Genomic DNA, 25868 nt, shown 5'->3' with positions numbered 1-25868 from the left:
TCTAGCTGAATGGCGATACTCGATATATATCTCGTTATTTTTTCTGTGCCTTAATTGGGGTTTCCCCCAAAGCATTATAGCATAGCATCTCTGTTAGCTTCATTTTTTTCTGAGGCAAACCCTTAAAAAACAGTCAGTTTTAATACAAAGCCTCGTGCCAAATGTCACACAGGTCCCGTTATTAACAGAGGTCTGCACAATATCAAAATGTATAAAACAAATGATATAAAAAATAAACTGCCTGCATATATAGAATAAAAATGCTTCTTGAATAAAATAAAACAAATATCCCTTTCCTGCATAACAATTAAATTAAAATACACTGTAATTAATACAATGTAGACAGTAACAGGCAGACTTTTCCACTGAGGTTGACAGTTGTGCAAATAACAAAACATTTGTGCAAATCTCAAATAAAACATTCAAGTCAATTTGTCACAAAATAAGCTATATCAAAATCATAAAAAAAAAAAATGTAAAAAAAAAAACATTTTTTTTTTTTAAATCGATATAAACGATATTGTCTCGTACCATATCGTGTTTGAAAATATATCGATATATATTAAAATCTCGATATATCGCCCAGCCCTACCCCACTTCATCATCATCATCATCATTATCATCAGGCCCCGCCCACATCCTCCTACAAATGTCAAACTTTTTTTTCCTCTTTTTTTTTTTACTTTTTAAGCAAAGGTCCAAAAGCTGCAGCCCAGGTCAGGCTGCCTGCATGTCTCCGGCTTGTTCACTCCTCAGCCATCCATGTCAAACACGACCCGCGCAATATGAACCCGCCGAGCGCCAAAGCAGGCTGCCATCATAAATAACTCCACTAACAATACATCATTTAAGTGGGTGTTCTGCTCTCGTGGGCCACGCCAAACAAATGGCTACATCGATCATGGAGAGAGCCAGGTAGCGCCAGCGCCCCCCGTGAGAGGAGACCCCTCCCAACTTAAGCACTCGCGCGGACGTTCAGACAGCGGCTCACGTATAAATAGCACAGCGTTCTCCTGAATAGACCCGCCTCGCCCTCCTGGTGAGGGCCTACGCTCGGTAATCCTGCGGCGCTCTGCAGCCAAATAGCAGGTGTTTGTAGCTCGACTAGCATAGCAGTCCTCCCAACACAGACGGCCCCCTTTTTTTTTTTTTCCTTTTTTCTTTTTTTGATGGTATTGAATAATTAATATAGTCTACAACCTTTAAACAACCTTACGTCAGACTCATCTGTCACGGCATCCTGCTGAGGGGGGCCCTGGCTCTTGGCATCGGCAATGATGTGCACTTTAGGCACAGTGTGAACGGAGAAAGGTGAGATCCTATATTAACTTTTGGCCTGCGGCAAACTAACACAGTAGGCCGGTAGCCCTCAAGATCGTCTTTTTCGACCTCGCTCCATCCCCTAGTCCCCCCCCAAACCACCATCTCTCATTGTTCTGTACGAAAAAAGGGCTGTGGGAGGGGAAAGTGGCATGACTCCATCTTTAGAAAACATATGGAGAGGCTATTGCGTTGCGATCCATCACGGACCAAGACAAATGAGAACAACCTGGAGTTTTTACTGTAGGCATTTCCCTGAGCAGAACAAAAAAAACAAGGTAAGTATGGGCTGGGAAGCTGGCAAGCTCCCATTTTGCCATTTACAGCCCTTTTAACCTCACATCAGACTACTCCCAGCAGGGCTTGCTATTCTCCTGATGCAGAGAAGATGGAAACAAATCAGAGTTAAATAGCATTCATACCGTACGTGTCTCTGTTAATCAGCTCTTGCAATTACTCTTTTTCTTAGGCAAAGCAAGGCAAGGCAAATTTATTTATATAGCACAATTCAACACAATGTAATTGAAAGTGCTTTACATTGACATTAAAAGCAGCAAGACAAAATTAGACAGTAAATAACAAATAAGATTGAAAAGATTAAGAATAAGATGATAAGAAAAGAAGTAAAATAATAAAAAGCACACGGTGTTAAAAATAAGGGCAGTAGAATACAGCAGGTAAGTTTAATTTTTAAGTAAGTAAGTTAGTAAGTTTTTAACCCTGATTTAAAGGAGCTGACAGTTGGAACAGACCTCAGGTCTACAGGATATCTTACTCATCTGATGGATAAAACCTTGCCCAAATATATGTAAATGTTATGTGTTGTTTGTTAAACTATGCAGGTCGTAGGTTTAACTTGTCTCACAGTCAATCTAAACAAGGGATGTAATATTATATCGTTATCTCGACTGAGCTTCCGCTAAAAGAATTATTAGACCATTGTCCTGTTCACTCTGGACTAACATTACCCCTGAACCCGCAGTAAGTGACGTCAAAGCACTGCATTATATTGAATTATTACCTTTTATTTAAAATTAACTTTAAATTTTGAGTTAGAAACATCTGATCAGGCAGTCCAGAGTTAAGATTACAGTGACGACATGGCCTATCAGTTTCCATGGTAACAGTAAACTCAATGTTAAATGAAACCGGGTCCAAGGTTTTCGTCGAAGCCTTAAAAGTTTTGCGATGTGAGAGAGGCTTTGAGCTTGATGAAGGATAAAAGTTTCTTACATCGTGATGCGGCCACACGTGTCATCAGCTCCTCGTCCTGCTGATCTGGACTTCTTGTTTCATACCTCTCTGTGTGAAGCTTAACGTTGATTCATTTCTGTATGTTTATCAGCTAAAAATATCAGATCATTTCACTATATGGACTGGATATAGGCTGATGTTGTAACATAATATCTCACTCTGGGCCGCAAATGCCAAAATTATGTCGGGAAAGAGGCAGAAAAGGCAACGAGAGGTTGTTTTATTTCTTCTTTTTTACAGAATCCAGCCAGCACATCATTGAATTACTGACATGTGCATTCGGACGGGATTAAAATCGCCTCATGACCTCTGTGATCCCTGAAACAGGGTAGGTAATTTGCGGTGGAATTTTTATTTTACAAATCACAGACGTGGCGCATTCGGACGGGATTAAAAACACAGACGTCCTCCATGATTATTACAAATCGCCGCAGGTCCCCGGATCATTTTAATCCTGCGTGATCGTAAGTCGACAAAATGGTTGCAATGTGTTTATGCGCTCTGGATTTACAAACATTACAGGTGTGTAAATCCATATGATGGGAAAAGGCACGAATACATGCTAGCTCTGATACAATCATTACTTAGATTACTTAGTTTGATGTTTATCCGCGTTATTTGCAGATGATGCCGTCTATGTATTCTACAATTTCTGTGATGCTGTCTGGATTAAATCATCATCATATTTGCAGATGGTTCTAGGTTGTTTTTAACCTCCTTGGGGTACCAGATGGGTGAGGATTACGGCATCAGGACAGCTCGGAGAGTGTCAGGGAGGTTCATGATCACAGATGAACATATTCAAACTTTCAAAGACTGGCGTGCTGCGGCGCAAACTCTTCTGGTACGTGTTCTACTTTCCGGTGCGGCCCAAGCCTCCTGTTACGACACTCTAAGAAGTATTTCCAAGAGCTGTTTGGGTGTGTGCCCTTCAGCTCTGCTGCATTATTAACAAAATCAAGAAGATTACTGATGTAAACACATATGCAGGCTGATCGGTGCCATAGAAATATCTGACGACCATTTCGCCTACACACGACCATGATGACCGAGTAAAGTACGATATGCTTCACACAGAGACACACACAGATGCGTGTGAGCTCCCCACCTCATTGTGTATCTCCTCACAGTTCTGTAGCGTTCTGGGCTGCAGGACCAGCAGGCTGTGGGAGCCCGTCTCAGCGTCGGTGCGCAGGTTGGACAAGGCCTCCCGGCACCGGGACTGGATGTAGGTCAGGGTCCCGCTGGAGCACTGGTGGGGACGAGACAGACCAGGACACAAGTGTACAAGGGGGCCGTATGTTTGTGCATCAAAAGGTTTATTTTACTTAAAAAAACTAAAATTATATTTAGTTTAGTTTTGTTTAGTTTTATTACTAAACTTAGAAAAAGTCTGAAAACGTATGATGACTACAACACTTAAAAATCAACAGTAGGTTATATATATATATATATATATATATATATATATATATATATATATATATATATATATATATATATATATATATATACACACAATGTATATACACACAATGTATATATATATATATATATATATATATATATATATATATATATATATATATATGTAAAGCTATTGAATGGTGAAAAAACTTGGACTTGTTGACTTTATTCAACATGGTCCTGAAAATGAGATTCAGTTTTGCTTTGTTTTCTTTTAATACTAAACTAAAATAAAATAAAAAGTCTAAAAACGTATGATGACTGCAACACAGAAATCAACAATAGGTTAGATCTCTCATATATATATATATATATATATATATATATATATATATATATATATATATATATATATATATATATATATATATATATGTAAAGTATGTAAAGCTATAAGACTAAACTTGTCGACTTCATTCAACTTGGCCTTGAAAAGGAGATCTATTTTTCCTTTGTTTTCTTTTAATGCTAAACTTAAATTTAAAAAAAGTCTAAAAACGTACCTGGGGGATGGTTGTAAATAAACAAATGCTGAACATCATCTCAGTCTTTCCTTAAAAGGTGCAACAATGATCCCCCCCCCCCCCCCACCCGGCCTAGCCATCCTCTCACCTCGGCCACTCTGTGCGTGGAGCTGAAGCGCGCCGTGTCTCCGGCAAGGACACAGTGCTGGTGGGTGCCGTTCAGGTCGTCTGACAGAGACAATGAAAACCATCAGGACATGTTAAAAAAGGGGGGAGAATATTAATTGCATATTGATCTTGTGATTTTTATTAATTTTTTATCAACAAGCAAACAGACCGTTGAAAAGAAAATATTACAACAGAATAGCAGATGAAAAGCACGGAGCGAATTAGACTAAGTCGTCTCTGTATACTCGGGCAGACTTGGCCTGGTCCGGCGCCGAAGAAGCAGAATGACGAACACTCTACTATAATTTTAATTACCAAACAAAACCTGATCACACTCAATCTGTCAAGATGGAGGAGCCATACCACCAAACATTTGTCCAATATCACAGAAGCTTTACAAAGAGGCCTTGCTGCTGTTTTGTGTGTATCCCTCCATGTGTTTCTTTGTGTGTATAGATGTCTCTCAGCTCTGCCATTATTTGCCTCATACCAATAATTAATTTAGCCATGACAGAACTGTCATTCACAGCACATGTGCATATTTACACCCGCCTTGAGCAAGAGTACACCAGCTAATGCCTGTGATTTGAAAGTCAAACAGCCAAATGCTTTGGGAGGAAGATATTATTGTTTGGTGGGAGGGAGGAGGAGAAATAAAAAAAAAAAAAGACAGAGAAAAAAAAGATGGCGACAAACAAAACAACTTGCCTGTGTTTTCTTCACCCTGATGAGATTGTGAAGGATTAGGTCTCTGGGCAGAATTACTCTGCGTCTTTAAAACTGTTTATATCCAATAACAAATTATCTCCATCAATCTGCTCTTTTCTTGGCACGTCTCATGCAGTCAGTGGGATCAGGAGGGAGTAAAGGCAAACTCGATAACTGTAATAAATATTTATCTTTCTTTCAACCCCTGTGCCTGCTGCCACTTGTCCTCCTTTTCCAGGAAGCAGGCTTTTAAATATATTGGGTCAACTCTTTTCTCCAGTCCCCCTGTGTATTGGGAGCTGGAAATCAGATTATTGAACAGGCCCGGTGTCAAGACTTGCATTGTTCTTTTTTAACCACTGAAATTCCATTTGGGTGGAAATGATGGTGATTCAATTTGCCTCCAGCGGCTCAGACATTAGCAGTTCAAAAGGGCCAGCCGCCGACAAATGGTGTCTAAAATACATAATGGTGTCTGTGGTTGTACACCCGCGTTCTTTCCTTTTAATACCAGCAAACTGCTTATCAGAGGGTCCCAGAAACAATGCTACAGTATCTTTTAACGCTCGGTTTAGACACCGCTCTGTCTGTGTGGGTTTAAGGTGAGGGAGGAGCCCGAGCGAAAGTGAAAACTGGAGTGAAAACGTGAATATTTTTTGGTGCATGCGAGTTGTGTAAATTTATAGGTGAGTGCATATGTCCGCGGTGCCGTGCCAAGTATTTAATTCAGATCGGCCAACAAAGCAACAGACGGCCGAGGACTGTGTGTGCCGCTATCGTGGTGGAGCAGTTGGCCTCTCAAGGGCGTACTCACCGAGTGGAGCATAAATCCCCACTGATCCGCGACAGTCAAGTCCCATTAGAATGGCCTGCACAACAGCCCATCACTCTATTATCATGGCTGGCCTGAAGCTGACGGTTCTATTGTAAATCTTATCCTGCTAAAGAAGGTCGGCTTCAAGCCCTGTCAAGCTGAATATTAGGTGCAGGCTCTGCCGCTGCCTGATGAAAAACACAGCATCTTCAAAGAGTTAACGTCAGAAAGTCATCAAAACCTTTATATTCCTCCGTTTTGAGCTGCCAAATTTGAAAGTTACCTCAAAAGAATTGAAATATCAAACTTCACATTTCGTACCATGGCAGTCATGCAGTCATGTGAAAAAGAGCCTCTCCTTTATTATTGTTAATGAAATAAATAACAAAATCCAACCTAAACATAAGCAAAGCTTTGACCAGACCATTGGAAAAGCTTGATCCTTTTGTTTTTCAACAATTCTGGTGTCAACTTCCTGCTTCAGGTCATTGTCCTGTCGCATTGGTCCAATTTCAACCAAGCTTTAGCCATTGGACAGATGGCCTCATATTTGCCTCTTGAATACCCCGGTATACAGAGGGTTAAACTAATGGTTAAACTAATGACAGCGAGGTGTCCAGTAGGGCTGGGGATCGATTCAAATGTCAAGAATCGATTTGATTCCGATTCTTAAGATTCAGAATCGATTATCCAGATTTGATTCGATTCCGATATTAATTTGGGTTAGTGTTATTAAAACTGTTTTTAAATGTTTTTAATTTTTGAGCATTTGGTTTTTAGCATTTTTTGCAAATGTAACCCCAAGACAGTATATAAAGTAATGAAATAAAGACAATTTATGCAATTATAGCTGAAAACTTTAATGTTTTCATACCTTTGAACGTATTTAAAGGCAAAAACATGGCACCAGTTATTCTCGTGTCCAACAAAACATTCCTTTTTTGGGGATAAACAAAAAAAGAACCAAAAGTTGTAATGTAATGATGAAAGAAAAAAAATACATAAATAAATAAAAGGAAAAAAAATAAATGAATAAAAATAAATAAAAAAAATCGATCTTTAGACATATGAATCGATTTTTAGGAATTAATATGAGAATCGATTTAGAATTGGGAAATCGATTTTTTCAACACAGGCCTAGTGTCCAGGTTTTTTTTTTTTTTTTTCTTCCCTTGTCTGCACACATATTAATGATTGATACCATGATGGTAGAAACCAAAAGTATATATATGTGCATTATTACTATATTTAATATATATACATATATACACGCATACATATGCGTACACATACATAAATATACACATACAAAATATGGTGCTGGATGTTAAAGGCCAAACAACTCCACTTCGGTCTCTTCTGTCCACAGAAGTCTATTCCGGTCTCGACTTGTGAATAATCTTTGTCACCGCCGTACAACAAACTCGAAAGTAGTTTGGAAAAGGTTTCGTAACCTCTTCCAGTTTAATGTGGGACCACTAACATCACCGCCTATGTCGTTCCCTCTTGGCATCGTGTAAATACACATCTGAATCTTTCAGACCACCAAATCTCAAAAACATCTGCTTTTACAGACATCTGCACTTCTGCAGCATCTGGCTGCAACTTACTCTCTTCAAGTCCTATAAGAGCAGTGGCGGGTTGATTTTAGTGGAATAATGAAAGGCACAGCAGAAAAACATATGTAACGTTGTTTGTTTGACCCACTATGAGCAGTTTTTATTCATTTATTTATTAATAATGTTTTAACAAAATACTTTTGTTCATGTTTGTCTCAACCTAAACTTGGGGATATTGTCTGTGGTTTCAGGAACATTAATTACACTATTATTGCTACAAATAAATTAGGCAATCGTCATTTTAAAGAGGAGGGAAATGAGACAAAACAATGCTCTCTTTTAATATGTAAAGATTGGTTTAATAAAACAGTAAAGATTTAAAACTATAATGACATATCATTTATCATAAAATATCCAAGATTAATGTTATTTTGTTACATCTACGCTTTTCAGTTAAAAGACTTAACTTGTCTAACTGAAGTCAAAGATTACATCCATGAATCTTTATTCAAAAGTAAAGTCCAATTATATATCAAGCAGTTAAAGGTGGGGTTAACACAAGAATGCGTTTTATGTCTATCCTTAAATACTTAGGACGCCTTTCTGAAGTAATAAATCCCCCATCCCTTCAACCGAGGGTCTTTACTTCCACTACATCTGAATCTGAACACAGGCTTCTGCTGTGATGTGGATAAATGTCCTTGTGCTCAGAAAATATGAGAGAGCCTGGAAGGGCCCATGGGACCAGAAAAGAGGTGGGTGGAGGTGTCATAGCTGTAGCCAGAAGCATTAAGCTATGATTTACACCCCTGTGGTTTGCTGTCTGATCTCCCCACAGAGACGTAGTCGGCGATGGGTCACAGGACTTCAAAAAATAACATTTGGTTTTCCTAACCTCTCTAATGCACACAATTTCATGGACCCTTAAAGCACTGTGTTCAGGCCAGGTAGCCTCTCGTTGTGTCACACGCACACACGCATGCACACACATGTTTCGGCTCTATTTTTCCTGGAAGAGGGCGGCTAGAGCATAAAAGTGAGAGCGGAGCACGTCCCGCTGGTAGAAAGCAGTTTGGGACAGAGTACAAGAAAAACTAAAACAAGCAATGAAAGTTTTCCTTCCTCTGTGTTCAGACATGGCGCGAGCATTAAGCTGGCAGGCGTGTGTGTGTGTGGACGGAGCGACGGCAGTACCTCTCATGTAGTAGCAGTCTCCGGACTCCAGCGGCAGAATCAGGCCCGGCGTGTGGATGTCCCAGGCCACTTTCAGCCCGATCCTCCAGCGAGTCGTCTCACTGGTGCCGCCTTCGCTGCTCTCACCTGTCAGTCACACACAAACATGTTTGGGGGTTTGGGTAGGCCAGGGGTCGGCAACCCAAAATGTTGAAAGAGCCATATTGGACCAAAAACACAAAAAACAAATATGTCTGGAGCCGCAAAAAATGAAAAGTCTTGTATAAGCCTTAGAATGAAGACAACACATGCTGCATGTTTCTATATTAGTTATAACTGGGGGGAGATTTTTTTTTTTATTATGCACCTCGAGAAAAAAGTCGAAATGTCGAGAAAAAAGTCAAAATGTTGAGAAAAAAGTCAAAATTTCGAGAAATAAGTCGAAATGTCAAGATTAATGTTGAAGTACAATCTTGAGAAAAAAGTCGAAATGTCGAGGAAATAGTCAAAATTTCAAGAAAAAAGTCAAAATGTAAAGAAAAAAGTTGAAATGTTGAGAAAAAAGTTGAAATGTTTAGAAAAAAGTTGAAATGTCAAGATTAAAAAGGAAAGGAAAAAGGAAGAAAAAAAGATGAAAAAAGGAAAAAAAAGAAGAAAAAAAAGGAAAAAAGAAGAAAAAAAGGAAAAAAGAAAAAAAAGAAGAAAGAAAGGAAAAAAAGGTCAAACATTTTCGAAAAAGCTCCAGGAGCCACTAGGGCGGCACTAAAGAGCCGTATGCGGCTCTAGAGCCGCGGGTTGCCGACCCCTGGGGTAGGCACTCGCACCCAGGAAGCTGGGCATAAAACAGCCATATAATTCTTATTCTTATTCTTACAAACACCAGGAAACATATTACACCGGTCATGAAATCGCTACACTGGCTTCCAGTGAGTCAAAGGATAGAGTTTAAATCTTACTGCTGGTCTACAAAGACCTGAATGGTCTTGGACCAAAATCCATGCTGGATCTATTAGTTCCCTATGAAGCTCCCAGACCCCTGAGGTTCATCTGGATCTGGTTTGTTGTGGTTCCAAAGAACCAGAACCAAGCAAGGTGAGGCAGCGTTCAGTTATTCTGCTCCTCACCGGTGGAACAAACTTCCTGTAGACCAGAGGTCTGCTCCAACTGTAGATCCTTTAAATCAGGGTTAAAAACATTACTGTTTACTGAAGCGTACTCTTAAATTAAATACTTACCTGCGTTACTCTACTGCCCTTACTTTTTAACAATTTGAGCTTTTTATTATTTTAGCTCTTTTCTTATAACTTTATTTCATTTTATTTGTTATTTACTGTTTAATTGTGTCTTGCCGCTTTTAATGTTGATCAGAATCAGAAGAATCAGAATCATCTTTATTGGTTCGAACATTGTCCAACAAGGAATTTGACTCCAGTAATTTCGCTCTTTGGTGATAAAATAAAATAAACAATAAAACAAATGTGGTATTTCTATGATGTAAAGCACTTTGAATTACCTTGTGTTGAATTGTGCTATAGAAATAAACTTGCCTTGCCTTATTATAGACATCCACGTGTTTCATAAGTTCATCTCGCTCCCAATTTAAGCATTCATTTGATAAGTTTCTTTTTCTTTAAACTCTCTGTTATACATGGATAATGCAGTCTAAAAACACTTTACAATGACCACTTATCACCACAGCGATAAAATGAGATTGAATTAAGAATTTACACGATAAAAGTATGGAGTGCAGTGATTAAATCAATACCACGCAAACAATGGCTGCGAGATGTAAGCCTTTGTCTCCTGAAAGTAAGAATCACTTAGCGCCCGAGCAAAGACGATACGTGTTGCTGCGGTCATATTGGCTGTTAGCAAAGGATCTTTACGCTATATCATTATGCTGTGCAAGAGGAAATAGTTAGATAAAAGCCTCTGATGTTGTTTGGTGAGTGTGCGAGAGTGTGTTATTGGACAGTCCGTATCCTATGATATTCCTGCTGCTGAAGCCGCTCTCTGATATCGCCTCCCCTGTTCTTCTCTCTCTCCCTCCATTCTTACACGGCATCCTTAGAAAACAAGATTTGGCCGGGCTGGCCAACACCCTTCAGCAAAATCAATACTAAAGTCTTTCTGGGCCTCCCTGCCCCATGGCTGCCTTTTCCTTTGCTCAGCACGGATAAATAGTAACTTAATTTCCAGCCATTGTGCTCTGAGAGCCAGCTAATGACAGCACTCCCCAAGGCCCCAGGAATGGTGGAAGACCATCATCTGTGCCGGAAAACACTCAGTCGTGGCAGATTCCTTTGGATCTGAGCAGCTGGGGGAAGAAAAAAAAAAACACAAGTCTACAGTCCTTTGGTCTTAGACACAAAAGAAGACGAGGCTGCTGAAAAAGTGGAGGGGCAGGCATCTGAAAAAGAAGCAGGTGTAATGTACCGTAGGAAAAGAAAAATCTACTTTCAAGGAAAAGGAGTCTCTGGGAATCCTCAAACCCGAGGACTGCGACGTGGTTCTTTTTTCAGAGCTCTGAAATCTGGAGTCGCGGGGTCAACAAGGGCTGGCCGAGACATGGCCGCCGAGCACGGCGAGGTGTTGCGCCGAAGCGTTTGAAGCCCGTGTTCACAGGGTCAGAGCTAAGATGGCCGGGAACAAATGATTATAGCAGACCTCCGAAACAGGTGTTTCTCCTTGACACAGTCCAGTAAAGAAAAGCCCAGCTGTAAAATGTGTTGAGATGTCAGAACAGTTGGAGCTGCACCTGTGTGACACGGCTAAACGGACATTTGGAAGACACGGATTCAGGCTCCGCCAAGGTCAGACGTTTAAGGAGGCAGCGCATCGATCCCGACAGGAAAATCTGAATTTGTTTTTAGGGACCAAAGAATGATTCGGGAAGAAGCTACAGAAGGGACTTGACTTTAAAATCCATTCATTTGGTGGACGTTGAAAACTTTAGAGTCCTTCATTTCTGTTACAAACTCTTGACAGTAGGGATGTTAACAATTAATCGATTTTCGATTAATTGCCGTTATGAAATTACCCGATTAAAATTAACGATTACAATTAATCTATTTATTTATTTATTTATTTTTTTCGTTTAATTTCACCAGCTGGTATTACGCCCGGACCACATTTAATGCGACACAACGCGCCGCGCACATAAAGTTAGAAGAAAGAGACGGCGGATATGTTTGGTTTTAGTAATATCATGCTCAGACAGTCTGCCTTGGCCCATACGGCAGACACATGTAGCTCAGTGCTTAACTTTTATTTTTAATCCACTCTATATTCTTCTGGTTGTTCTCCGATAGTCTCCCCTAAAGCCTGAATTATGGTTCTGCCTTAAATCGACGCAGACCCTACGCCGTAGCCTACGGCGTAGGGTCTGCGTTGTTGTAACGCGGAACCATAAATCAGCCTTCACCCGGTACATACATAGGTTCCTCTAAACATCTGTCCTCACTACAGTTTTAACTAAAAGAAAATGTGCTCCAATACAGCAGGTCTCATAATTTTATTTTGAACACTGCCAGAACTCTTAAAACGTAACTAGAACTTAAAATTTGCTTGACACAAATGACACTATTATGGCTGCTGCTACTACTAATAGCCTTGAAGTGCACTTTATATTATATTCCTTGTGGTACAAAAATGTCTTTTTGTTACTTTTGCATCAAATAAATATTTGATTATGGAATACATTAAAATGTCCTTTGTATTTTATATAAGCAAAAAAAATTATGTTTGTATCTCAGATGGGGGAAAAACGCCGCTTATCAACTAATCGATGATCGATCGATAAGGTTATCAACTGTCAATTAATGAAATAATCGATAATTTGCATCCCTACTTGACAGTGGCAATTCAACCAAACACGTAGAAAAACAGTGTTTTATTTATTAAAATTAGATTATTTTTACATGGCTGCATTGGTTCATGTGCATGTTGTCTAGAAAGCAAAGTTCTCTCAATCTCTCTATCACCCCAATCAGCAAATGCTATCAGCTCTGGAGCGAGTGTGCACTTTATAATTAGGAGACAACATATATCCCGACAGTACAGTCTAGAAACACTTATCAAAGCGGGTCTCATTATTCCATATCAGATAATTGCACATCGATCATTTCTGGGGGAAATGATTTAGATGAGATGCAGCGTGCGCGATAAGGCCTATTTGTTAAGACTACGCCATTGAGCGAGCGTTAAGAGCTCAGATTCAAATGTCTGTGATCTCCGAATGCGTTGGCGGTGATAAGGTTGTCAGCAGTGAACTGGTGATGACATGTGATAATGCCCCGACACTATCGCGCAGATGGATCTGATGGTTTCTTCGCCAGAGGCCGCAGCGTCGGCTGCTACAGCGTCGCTGCAGGCCCGTGATGCACAAGGTTAGCTGCGTCTGATCCACCATAAAGAAGTGCGATAAGTTGATCAAATGGATATTGAAGAGGATGTTTTTACATCCAAAATGCAAAAGATAAACAGACAAGTTCTGGGTTAAAGGGCGACAGAGTTCAGGGTGAAATCCAGCATTCACTATATAGTTACAGTCGTGTGAAAAAGTGTTTGCCCCCTTCCTGATTTCTTATTTTTTTGCATGTTTGTCACACTTAAATGTTTCAGATCATCAAGCTAATTTTAATACTAGACAAAGATAACACAATTAAACACAAAATGCAGTTTTTAAATTAAGGTTTTTATTATTAAGGGGGAAAAAAAATCCAAACCTACATAGCCCTGTGTGAAAAAGTGATTGCCCCCCACTGTTAAAGCATAAATTAACTGTGGTTTATCACATCTTTGGAAAGCTGAGTTCAATTTCTCTAGCCACACCCAGGCCTTATTACTGCCACACCTGTTCTCAATCAAGAAACCACTTAAATAGGACGTGCCTGACAAATGGCACTTTTACACTAGTACCTACTCAGCCCGACTCGACTCGCCTTGCCCTCGTTTATTTTCAATACCCAGATGAGAAGTAGGCGGGTTGGAGCGAAGCTGCTGTGATGTATTTGATTGTGTGATGTAAACGAAGAAGACAACAACACTAAAGATGTAGAACCTGGAGGAGATGATAGAAGTGCTGCTGGGTCTATGACTTGTCTCGGCGCTGCTGAAAAGTCAGCTGGGAGCCGTGAGCAGCTATGAAGTGACAGAGCTCCTGGTGGATCTGGTCGTTCCTTATCGCCCGTCTAGATCCCTTTTTAATTCTCTCCTCAGCCACCAGGTTTATGAACATCTGCACCTCAGAGTTGGATCACCAAACAGACTTTTGCGCTGCCATTGTCTGTCGAATAAAATTAACAAGAAGCCGCGAGTCGCTCTTGCGCTGATTTCCGCCTCCTGACTCAGACGTCTGACGCCCCCCCGACCAATCGGTGGCCTGTAGTGTGATGACCTCAGATGCAGCCAACTCAGCCACTTAGAACCTCGGCAGAGTAGATGCAGAAAAAGTCCCCTAGTGGACTGAGTAGGTACTAGTGTAAAAGCGCCAAAAGTGAAAGTAGATCAAAAGATCCTCAAAAGCTAATACATCATGCTGCGATCAAAAGACAGTAAGTGTGACATGCAAAAAAATAAGAAATCAGGAAGGGGGCAACCACTTTTTCACACAACTGTATGTGGTGTTATCAGAGGTGGGTAGTAACGAGTTACATTTACTCCGTTACAATTACTTGAGTAAGTTTTGGGAAATTTTGTACTTTTAGGAGTAGTTTTGAATCACTATACTTTTTACTTTTACTTGAGTAGATTTGTGAAGAAGAAACTGTTACTCTTACTCCGCTACATTAGGCTACGTTGAGCTGTTACTTTTCTTTTATCCCTTTTATCCGCGTACGCGTCAATCTCATGACATCACTGAGTGATTGTTTGGGGGAAAATGTTTGTTTTTGCATGTTTTGTCACATTTACACAGACTCAAACACACACAGAGTTTCTATGAGTTCATGGGCTTGTTCTAGTTCTGCCTGGTTAAAAAAGAAAAGTACAAAGGCTTGAAATTTTGTGCTACTTGTGCTTAATTTGTTTTTTTATTCTGTTATTTTATTATTATTAAAGTACTTGAATTTACTTTAAGATTATTTTAATTTTAGCTATTTTTTGTTTTTTATTAATTTTAATTTATTTTATTATTTTATTGATTTAATTTGCCTGAAGATGATTATTTTGTACTTTTGTCTGAATGGTTGTGTTAAAAAAATAAATCAGACGTTACTCAACAGTTACTCAGTTTTTTCACCAAGTACTTTTTTACTTTTACTCAAGTCATTATTTGGATGACTACTTTTTACTTCTACTTGAGTCATATTATTCTGAAGTAACCGTACTTTTACTTGAGTACAATTTTTGGCTACTCTACCCAGCTCTGGGTGTTATGCACGTTTATGAAGATTTAAGACGTCAGCGCTTACCTTTGTCGCTATGACAACTGTAGTTGTAAACCGCCACCGGCGAGTGCGTGATGAGGTTCTCGTCGTGGTGCCACCCTACCGCCATCTTCCCCATGCCGTAGTACGGCTCCTCCTTGAGCTGGCCTGTGAGCGCCGGGTCCATGTAGTTCAGCAAGGTGACGTTGAACTGGACCGGGCCGGAGCAGGTCCGCGGAGGAGGACTGGGCTGGGAGCAGCCCTGCCCACTCGCTGGGTCCTCTCTGTCCTGAATGTGGTAACCTGACAAGCTGTGCTTTAGCTGCGCCAGAGGCTTCTCCGGGGCCTGGAGTCCCGCAGGTCCAGTCTCTACCCCGCTGATTGCCTCCTTCGCCCACCCGGGGCATTTTCCTTGTTCTGAGACTGTGGCGACGCTGGTGTCGAGCTGTTTGACTTTGGAGGACTCGCCCTCCTCGCTGCTCTGCTTGAACTCGGCCTCCCACTCGCCTTCCTGTTTCGACCCGGAGCAGCCTTCGTCACTGTGCCTCGACTCAATGTCCCATTCCTCGCTGTGTTTGGACTCTGTTTCCCCTTCCTCGCTCTGTCTGGACTCCGAGTCCCCCCCTTCGCTGTTCTTGGACTCTTCGCTGTGTTTGGACTCCGTGTCGCCCTCCTCGCCTTGTTTGGCCTCCGCCTCGGCCTTCACGCACTGCGTCAGCCTGTCTCCTTCCTTCAGCTGAGACACGTCTGTGCAGAAGAAGTTGTTGATCTCCCACAGCGCCTGACAAGCCGCTCTTAAATCAGCGTCGCAGCAGTTCTGTCCTTTGAGGTTGGCATCTTCGTTGTGCCAGGGAATAGCAAAGAGCCGCGTGTCCAGATAGCGGTAGGTGTGTCCCGGTTCGCCCAGCAGCACTCGGCAGACGGCGGTGAACACATCGCGGTCTCGGACCCGAACCAGATCTTTCAGGAGGCAGCCCTTCTTTCTGAGGGTGAGCAGAGCTGCCTGGACCCGGCTGTGCAGCTCAGCGGCCAGCGAGCACGATCGCCTCAACACCAGTCCGGAGTAACTGGAATCCCACTGGGGAAGAGAGTGTTGCTCATCACCAGAGTATAAAACAACAAAAGACTTAAACGTGATGTGGTTGGACCAAAAGTCATATCTCGATATTTTCTAGCTGAATGGCGATACTCGATATATATCGATATTCTTTCTGTGCCATAATTGGGGTTTCCCCCAAAGCATTATAGCATAGCATCTCTGTTAGCTTCATTTTTTTCTGAGGCAAACCCTTAAAAAATACAAAGCCTCGTGCCAAATGTCACACAGGTTCCTTTATTAACAGAGGTCTGCACAATATCAAAATGTATAAAAGAAATGAAATAAAAATAAACTGCCTGCATATATAGAATAAAAATGCTTCTTAAATAAAACAAATATCCCTTTCCTGCATAACAATTAAATTAAAATACACTGTGCAATTAATACAACGTAGACAGTAACAGGCAGACTTTTCCACTGAGGTTGACAGTTGTGCAAATAACAAAACATTTGTGCAAATGTCAAATAAAACCTTCAAGTCAATTTGTCACAAAATAAGCTATATCAAAATCATAAAAAAAAAAAATATATATATATATATATATATATATATATATATATTTTTTTTTTTTTTTTTAAATCGATATAAACCATCGATATATATTAAAATCTCGATATATCGCCCAGCCCTAGATGTGGTTATTCAAAAATGCAGCAGATCAGACCCTATTAGGGAGGAAGATATTATAAAAATCAAGTAGAATAAAGTTGACTTACCAGGTGCTGAAAGCCTCGATCCGAAGGTCCCAGGAAGGGAATCTTCTGGTCTCCCAACTCCTGCAATAGCTTACGCCTCTGAGAAACAAATCACAACAAGACAGACTGAAAATGCTTCATTATTTAGCTTTTTCATCACTTTAACGTCTCTTTATCCTGCACTTCGTTCCTGCAACCATTCAGAGTGAGTGAGGACATTTTTTGAAAGGGTTTGAGAGGAAAGCAAACTTTCAACAACAGAAAAATCTTGGACCAAGACAACGTGTCCTGATAAGAAACGACCAACTACAATGAAACTCTTTCAAACTTATTTACAGAACATTTACAGCCTGTTTCATTCCGAGGCCTCAAACAAATGAGGTCTTAAAAGCGGAATGAGGTTTCACAGGAAAATAATAACTGGTCATCTTTACAGATGTCTCATGATTTTGTGGTGATTTTCTGTTGGGTTTCTAGAAACCCTATAAAAGATGCCCGAAGCCGCACAGAGAACCTTGTGAATGAATCAAAGCTCCTTTCATTAGGCCACATTCCAGTCTGATCTGTAAATCAAACAGAGAGCGATATAAAAACTATATGCACCCAAAAAAATGTGCTTATTGGCCCTGTTTCTTCTTCTTCCATATGTGCATAAAGGCATGTGTGCACATGTGGGCTTGATGCCTCACCACTCATTCCCCACAGGTGCACCCACCCTCTCTGCAGGGTGCTGCTGCAGCGGCAGGGTGGAACGTCTCTGGAAAGCCACTGTCTTTCCACATCTCCCAGTTTTGCATGAATGCCTTGTGCATCAACAACAAAACACTTTTAATAGTTTAAAACCAAAAAGGCGGCGTGTATATTTCTGTGACATTTACAGCCGCGCGTCTCAACATTTTTTCTGCATTATTAATGCCAGGGATCACATGTGGACACTGCGGGGAATATGGGAGACGGCTGCCAAAATACGTCCCGACTTTCAGAGTTAAACAAAATATCCTGCTCATAAACATTACAGCACAGCAATAAAAAATTGTGTGTCCTGACTTAAAGGGGAGGATGGATCAAAAACAGGGCGAGCAGGGAAGGCATGTGCATTAAAGACAGAAGAAAGAAAAAAAAGATCCATCAATAGCGGAGGTAGAAGAAATGGGAGGGCATCTGGTTTGAGGCAGTCTGACGAATTTAGCTCCGGGGCCGACTCTTTACCTGAGGCTAAACAACACAACATCGGCTGAAAGTTTTCTTAAAGGATGCGCAAGAGTGTACAGGCCTTCCAACTTATTCTGGAACAAACAAAAACAGACTTGCAGACTCGCAGACAGTTGGAATCTAAAAAAAAAAAAGCAAAACAACATGCACTATTCATGGCCAGACTGCATTCAAAGGCTGTTGGAAGAAATTGACAACCTGGCACACATTCATTGGTGTCAAAATCTAACTCATGGCAGGAGCTGAAGATATCAAGGCGAGTCTCAGGGCGAGTGCTCTTTGTGTGTGCACCTGTGTGTGTTTATCTGCGTGTTTCTACATATCTGGTTAAATCTTTTTTGGATTTTCACATGTTTTCTATGTATGCACTTGCACATAATGTTAAATTATTACAGTCTGCTTTATTCCCTGCAAACAAAAGTGCTGCCTGTGCATATATATATATTTATATACATTTATACACACACATACACACACACACAAACACATATGCCCTTCCTGAATAATGTGCAGCTGGGGTAGCGAGCGTGATGGTTCAGCCCCAATCACACACAAGCAAGGCTGTCACACATGTGTCAAATACATCAGCCTACTAAGAAATTCCACAGAAAAAAAGAAAACCGAGGAAGAAAAAAAAAAGAGGAGTTAGCAGAGCCCTCTGAAGCAGATGGACTCTCACAGTATTAAAGAAGTGCTGTGTCTGTCTCCCGTTCTCTGTGTCTGCACCTGAATCTGAAAGGAGATTCGCGAAGCCCCAAAAAAAGGGTCCGCGTTTTCCACTTAGACCCACGAAACAAGATTACCCATTTTATAATAACATGGGTGCTTTATAGTGGCTGTGCAATCCGTCTATGCCGAGTGATATATCAGGTTTTCTTTCTCTTTTTTTCTTTTTAATCTCTCTTTTCCTTGATGGGATTATTCGCTCAGCCGGACTGTTTATCACAGAAAAACATATTAGTTAGAATAGACCTCAAGTGGTTCGCTTTGATCTTAGCCTATAAGTGATATCCAACTGTGCAACATATATATTTATTAATTTTATTTATTTGACATCTGTGACATGGCAGTGGACACCTTCTTCAAAGCGGCCTTCACACGGAGTAGATTAATGTCCAGCGCTGAGCATCAATAGCTCCGACTAGCCAGATAAGTCTGTTGCTTCGGGGATAAAAACACCTCCAGTCTGCGCGTCTGCCTCGGAAAGGTCACCGAAAAAAATGTACTCGGTGCTACTGACAGAAGGCACGCAAGCTCCTACAGGCTTGTCTAGGTTTGACTGATGTATCTGGACCCGGAGATGAAAGCCTCCGTGTTCTGCAACTCAAGTCTGGTCGTCGGATATTGAGGTGTTATCCGATGCGCGCTGTCAGAAAAGTCACTTTTAAGTGAGACGCTAAAGTTCCCTTTTGTTCCGCCATGTTAGCAGACGTCTATATTTTTCGCCGGATTCATTATATATTAGACGGTGAGGCCCGAAATGTACCATAATTTCTTCAAGGCATCCAGCAATGGAGGATCTTAGCAGCCCCTCCGCAGCTGCAGGGACGTGGCAGAGCTTTGTGTTTAAACAACAAGCTATTGGTACTTGTCAGGCACCCGTTTCAGAACTGGTTCCCCTCTGCAAAAGTGATGGTGAATCAACAGTTTTGACAAGTCGGCTGTAAAACGTCAAACTCTAAAAGACAGGCTGCCCATGTGCATCAAAGGCGCTTCCTCCCTGGTCCATTTGGCACCAGACTGAAGAATGTCGAAACCTCGTGCGAAGCAACACGGGATGCAGAGGACTGGGTGCGCCTCTTCCACCAGAATGTTTGTGTTTGCCCTGTGTGATGCACAGAAGGTCTTTAGAAGATTTAATTTCAGCTTTGAACCCACAACAGCGAAGGGGAAACACACAAACCTCTCGCAGACAGCACTTCAATCAAGAATCCAAGGGCCTCCAGCTCATGGTAATCATGTCTATTTAGGTCAAGGTCAATGTCATCCTTAGGGTGTGATACTGACTGGGGTTTCATGAAATAACGCACCATTTCAGCGCACATTGACAATTAGCTCACTTCAAGCTTGGCTTTGCTTTATGACTTGTACAAACTTTTATTTCCTGATGCACAAAAAAAACTAACAGCAGCTCCAGAAGCTACAATATCACAACGACTTTTCATAAAAGAAACAAAATACATCAATTGTCTCCTTTTTTTATATTTCTTACCGCAACTTGTGACATTAATTCATCTGAGGAATATCAGCTGGATCAGCTGGAACCTGGCGTTTCGCCGCAATGGTTAACTGGGCAGACCGGTGAATGGATAACCGGTATGTGTGGGAGCTGACCTCAGAGCGGAGGCGTCGGTAATGTGTAACCTCTTCGTCTCCGCGCTCCTGCTCAGGAGCAGCCAGTGAATATGAGGCCTGGAGGCCAGTCGCTAGGATGCTGCAAGAAATAACTTTCTGCAACATCCCGTCTTACGCAAGGCAACCCCCCATTAAGACTTTTGTAATCAAGATTTTAAACCAAATCAGCGTTTCTCACAGAGACACACAACGCAGACTGAAAAGGTGTTGTAACATCCTGAAGTCATGAACTTCAGTGACTTTTATTACCCAGTTTTGCATCCAATTTCAGGTGAAATCATTAGAGACAAAGACAAATGTCCCCGGAAATAAGAGCGCCAACACGATGCCATTAGCCGCGGCATGCTTTTTCAAATCAGGGAACATTCTACATATATTGACAGACGTGTTCAGCATGTGTTCAACGGGGGTGTCTGGGCCGTTGTGAATGATGAGAAATGCTAGACAGGCCAGCTCTGGCACGTTTAATTGTTGTTGGAGGCTAAAGGCTGCGCTGTTAATTTCACCTCACGACAGGGCGGCGGGACGACTGATCATTAATATTTGAGGATTTCCATCCATCTACCTGAACAACGGGCCAGTCGATTCAGAGGTTGGTGCCGGCCTGTTTATAACTCTGATGTAAGCACATTACCAGCGCTGTGGGGGACCGGTGCCGGTCATTAATTAGATGTAAACTCATACAAACACAGTCATACACTTGTAAGGATACGGTATACTATCATTTCTTATCACGAGTTCAGTCGTATTCTCTCTTTCTCAGCCATGTATACTCCTCCTCACTCCCAGAGCGCTCCATACATCTTAAAACAGTGGAGGAAGAGGAGCTTCCTCTCCTTTATTGTGCCTACATCGCAATAAATATGGGCAATTGTAGTTCTTAAAACTCCTTTTGTACCCCTTTTCCACCAAACCGGTTCCAATGCTGGTGCCAGTTCACAACTCGTTCAACTTGCAAACCAGCTGAGAACCGGTTTGGTTTTCCATAGCTCGGGCTGCTAAGGGGAGCCACATCAGTTACGTCCCTGTAAATGTCAGTCGCATTTGTATTGGCGCAAAAATTGAAATAACAACAACTATGAACAACCTTGTGATTGTACATAGGCCTGTGTTGAAAAAAATCGATTTTCCGATTCTAAATCGATTCTCATATTAAATCCTAAAAATCGATTCTTATGTCTAAAGATCGATTTTTTTTTTGATTTTTTTTTTTTTTTTCATCATTTTCGCCAGGTGAACTTTAATCCCAGTAGTCGGACACACAGTTTGTCATGACACTTCTGAAAAATGCCAGGTGCTTCATTGCAATATGTGTGCGTGGTGACAGAATAAATTAGATAAGCTAAAATGATTTGTTTACTGCATGAACTGTTGCAATTTCTTTCTTTTTTGCACTTTAAATGGATATTGAAAGGCCTGTTTGAGTTATTCATTTCTTAGTTATTTCACAATAATTATTGTGAAATTATTATTTCACTAGTTATTTTACGGTCATATAATTCAGGCAACCGCTCAAAAAACATTTTAAATAACACTAAGCCAAATCAATATCGAATTGGATCGAATCGAATCATGATAATCGAAATTTCTGAATATTAAGAATCGGAATCGAATCGATTCTTGACATTTGAATCGATACCCTGCCCTAATTGTACAGCTGCTGCTCTGGCTTTACGCTGCTCCATTGGGATCAGAAAACAGCAGATCCAATGTCTTTGTCATCATCGACAGGTTTTCAGCATACGGCATTTTATTCGAAAATGGCGCCATCTCGCAGGTTTGCTATTGCCGTTGGTCTTAACAATTCCGCCCCCCTCCGCTTACGTACCGGTTCCAAACTCAGCCTGAAACCGGTTTGGTGGAAAAGGGGTAACAGAGGGTCTTTTTTTTAGCTCCTACATCTGAATCTGAAGCTGTCCAAACACGAGGAACCACCTGCGATGCATCTGTATCAACAATGGTTGCAACAACAACTTACGGCTAGTAAAATCTAGATCTCTTCACACGTGCATCTAAGAAACTAAAGGTGGCAAATAGAAAGCAACAGTGAAGCCAAGGAGTTATTGAGTCAATATGTAGTGGAGGAATTACAAAGTGATTTCACCTGGTTTACTATCAACTGGCTCGAGTGTTCCTGCAGTCAGTGAGTATATAAACTAAGAAAGACCCAACTAGCTATGCCGTCCCACAATGAGATCCCCCTTTTCTCATAACCCTCCGAAAGGCCGAAAGACACATTTGGTTCGAGTTCACCCTCTTACAGAGAGCTGCTCTTCCATTTTCTTCTGACACATGTAATCCTGTCAGGTGGAGAGTCTTGAGCACACGCGTGTCAGACGGAGAGGGAGAAATATAGGACCTGGTGTGTTTTTTTTTCTTTTTCCCTCACCGCACCTGACAGGCTCACAGAAGGCCCCGGGTTTCCAGATCAATCATTTAAAAAGTATTTACACATGCACAAAGCCAGACTCGAACAGGTTGGCACATGGCCACTCTGTTTAAGTGCTTTTCAATGTGTCTGTGGTGTCAACATCTATTTCACACTTATCTACACCTTAAAGGGGAAAAAAGATGTTTCTGTGACCTTTCGTGAGTGTCAAATCTGGAGGGAAGAAGAGAGGCGAGGAAGACAAAGAGAGGAGGGGAGTTTAAGAGATCTGTCGATGCGCGCCTTACATAACCTTCTTTTTATTTATCTGGGGGAGACTGACCGAGGATGCTCTTCATCAGAAACATGGCTGCTGCTTCACACTCCCATGCTCAAGCAACTTCACCGAGGCGCTGCTGCACGCTGCTCTTACATGTAAAGAGTTCCCGTACTCAATCAGAAGTTTCTCTCCTCTTCTATGTGACTCATGTGCATAAAGCCTGTTCAAGGGCATCTTGAGTTGGCAACCCACTCCAGGATTCAAACTAGCAGCCTTTTCTGTCACAAGAGACAATGTCACATCTCCATGAACTCTTGGCTAACACCACCGATACTCCATTTTGCCTTAATTGTTAGTTTGCGGCCGGGCCATAACGTTTCCATTAAGATTATGTCGATCGAAAAAAGCTTTTTAGTTTTCACCTTCAAATTACAACATGCTTTCATGAGGTCAGCTGTTCTCCATGTGGAATGGCCGGTTTTAATGCAGACGCGCTCCCTTGGTATTCAGGCTGGGTCCCGTTCAGTCTGGGGAAAGTCAGATGAAAAGACTGAACCAAAATGAGGAAGGGTGAAGGATGGAGGGAGGAAAGAGAAGAGACACAGGAGAGCGTTGATTGAAAGACTGTGATTAGCCGTTTTTCGGTGGAGCGCCAGTGCCACTGAGCTGTTCTATCAGGGTTGTCGCGGTGCAGTCAAGGAGAAGTCAGTGCTTTAGAAAGCTCCCCCCCGATTCCTCCGTCTCCCCCCCTCCCGCACTCTTTTACTCTCGCCATCCAGCCACACTTTCCCTGCCCTTCCAGAAAAAATCAATACGGCCGTGCAAAGTGCAGCTCGGCCCACAGGGAGAGCCGGCTAACTGTGGATGCTGGATGCGGGGCTAGCCGCGACGACGGGAGGCATCCTCCGGGCCGTCCCACAGGCAGTGTCAAGGACAGACCAGAGGACCAGAGGACCCAGGTCACTTGATTGCCCTTCCCTTCTGCATCCTGCCCTCTTTTCTCTCTGTTTTCTTTTTTTTTCCGCAACCTCGGCGTGGTTGGCCCAGCGAAGCGAAAGAGATCAATAGTCAGGTGGAGCGTTTAAAATCCCCAGCTCCAGAGCCTGGCGCGGTGCTCCTCGGAGCCCGGCAGACCAGCATATGGCTCAGGATAGTGCAGATGGATGGATATACGAGTGGGTGTTCAGCGGTCGCACCTGGTCATAAAAAGGTTTATGATTTGTGACAGCAAACAATTCAATAGCACTTAGCGATACACATTGTCTGAAGGGTGTAGAGCCAGACTCTTCACGCACACTGCTATTGTCTCAACATGTCACAGATCAGTAGGAGCTAACTTCCTCGTGTTGCCATGCAACATTTAGTTTAAGAACAGAAAATCCTCAAAACAAGAAAAGCTAGCAACTGCTATCATTGTCATAGTTTCTCATTTTCATACAGTAGGTTTGACGAAGTAGAGGCTCGTACGTGACGTGGATGACGCGTGCAAGGAGGATTTCAGTCGCGCCGCACGTCTCCCCGTGTGAGTGACTGATCACAGCAAAAGTGGCTTGTGTCTCTAATCCAGTACCACTGTTAGAGAGTGCAAAGACCCGGCTCTGTGTATGGCATCACGGGCTGATCAAACCCATCTCGTGACAAGCAACCTCTTCAAATGAAGATGATTTTCCAGCTCTGTGTCCCCTCTGCTCCATATTAGATCATCTTTTGACACGACCAAGTCTGGTGCTTCATCGCGGGATAAAACCGAAGCGCAATCCGACCCGAGCGGTGGGGAGTTACGGGTAAACGAGGGGTTAAGACCAAACTGCACCTGACTGGTTGACAGCTGTCACGATTATGGTGTGGTTTATTATGACCTTATGCTAAGCCCATGATTCGATGGTGTGTTTCCTCAACAAAACGCGCCCAGGAACATTTTCCCATAAACTCAGCTGTATGTCACGTTCACATGCAATACATAAAATGCACCACTTTTAAAAGGGAAAAAAAATATCAGACAAACCACAAAACGCATCAAAAACCAAAAGAAACCAATCTGCTTCAGTTTTTCCGAGAACAGGTCCGCATTGGCGTCAACTTTTCCACCATAAACCGTGATGTGTTTTTTTCCACAAAGAAGTCAGATGAGCTTTTGAATTATCTGTTGGCCTATTTGCTAAAAGAGATTTTTTTGCATATGGTTTTCCTAACAAGCTAGAGCAGTTTAAGTCCTGACAATCATCCAAAACACTCGAAAAACATATGGCTTAAAACAGATGCGTCCTGCCCATCTAGGACAGGTCTAATCTCGTCTCATGTAGTCTCTGACCCAGATAAACTGGCATTATAATGTAACCTCAGATTAATATTGAATTAAAGGCGGAATATAATTTGTGGCTGTTTACATGACAGCCAGGCTGCCTTCCTGGAATCCTGAGGTAGATAACTTTGCTGTAAAGGCATTAACAAAATCCTGTGGATGACACTTGTCTCACTTGGAAAGCCACCACGATCTTTATTTATTTTTCTATCACTCAGTCCGAACAAAGGAAAATATTCTACCAGGAGTTGAAGAGCTTAA

At 41.8% G+C, this 25868-nt stretch overlaps 1 protein-coding gene across 3 annotated transcripts in view; it reads right to left on the bottom strand.

Annotated features, from left to right (window-relative positions):
* Positions 1 to 25868, bottom strand: part of fto (FTO alpha-ketoglutarate dependent dioxygenase) — a 154359-nt gene that overhangs the window by 113916 nt on the left and 14575 nt on the right. For 2 of the 3 annotated variants that reach the window (XM_061745874.1, XM_061745884.1), the window contains exons 2-6: positions 17112 to 17189; positions 15341 to 16373; positions 8949 to 9074; positions 4654 to 4733; positions 3683 to 3826 (exon numbers count right to left, since the gene is read on the bottom strand). In XM_061745874.1, the coding sequence (XP_061601858.1) occupies positions 3683 to 3826; positions 4654 to 4733; positions 8949 to 9074; positions 15341 to 16373; positions 17112 to 17189 (1461 nt within the window). Of the gene's footprint in view, positions 1 to 3682; positions 3827 to 4653; positions 4734 to 8948; positions 9075 to 15340; positions 16374 to 17111; positions 17190 to 23727; positions 23783 to 25868 lie in introns of those variants that run through there. The other variant, XM_061745895.1, reaches the window with a different exon arrangement.

The sequence above is a fragment of the Cololabis saira genome, chromosome 2 (genome assembly GCF_033807715.1).
Source record: "Cololabis saira isolate AMF1-May2022 chromosome 2, fColSai1.1, whole genome shotgun sequence".
Taxonomy (NCBI): Eukaryota; Metazoa; Chordata; class Actinopteri; order Beloniformes; family Belonidae; genus Cololabis; species Cololabis saira.
The sequence above is the reverse complement of the archived record's forward strand: the minus strand, read 5'-3'. Positions and strand labels throughout refer to the sequence as shown.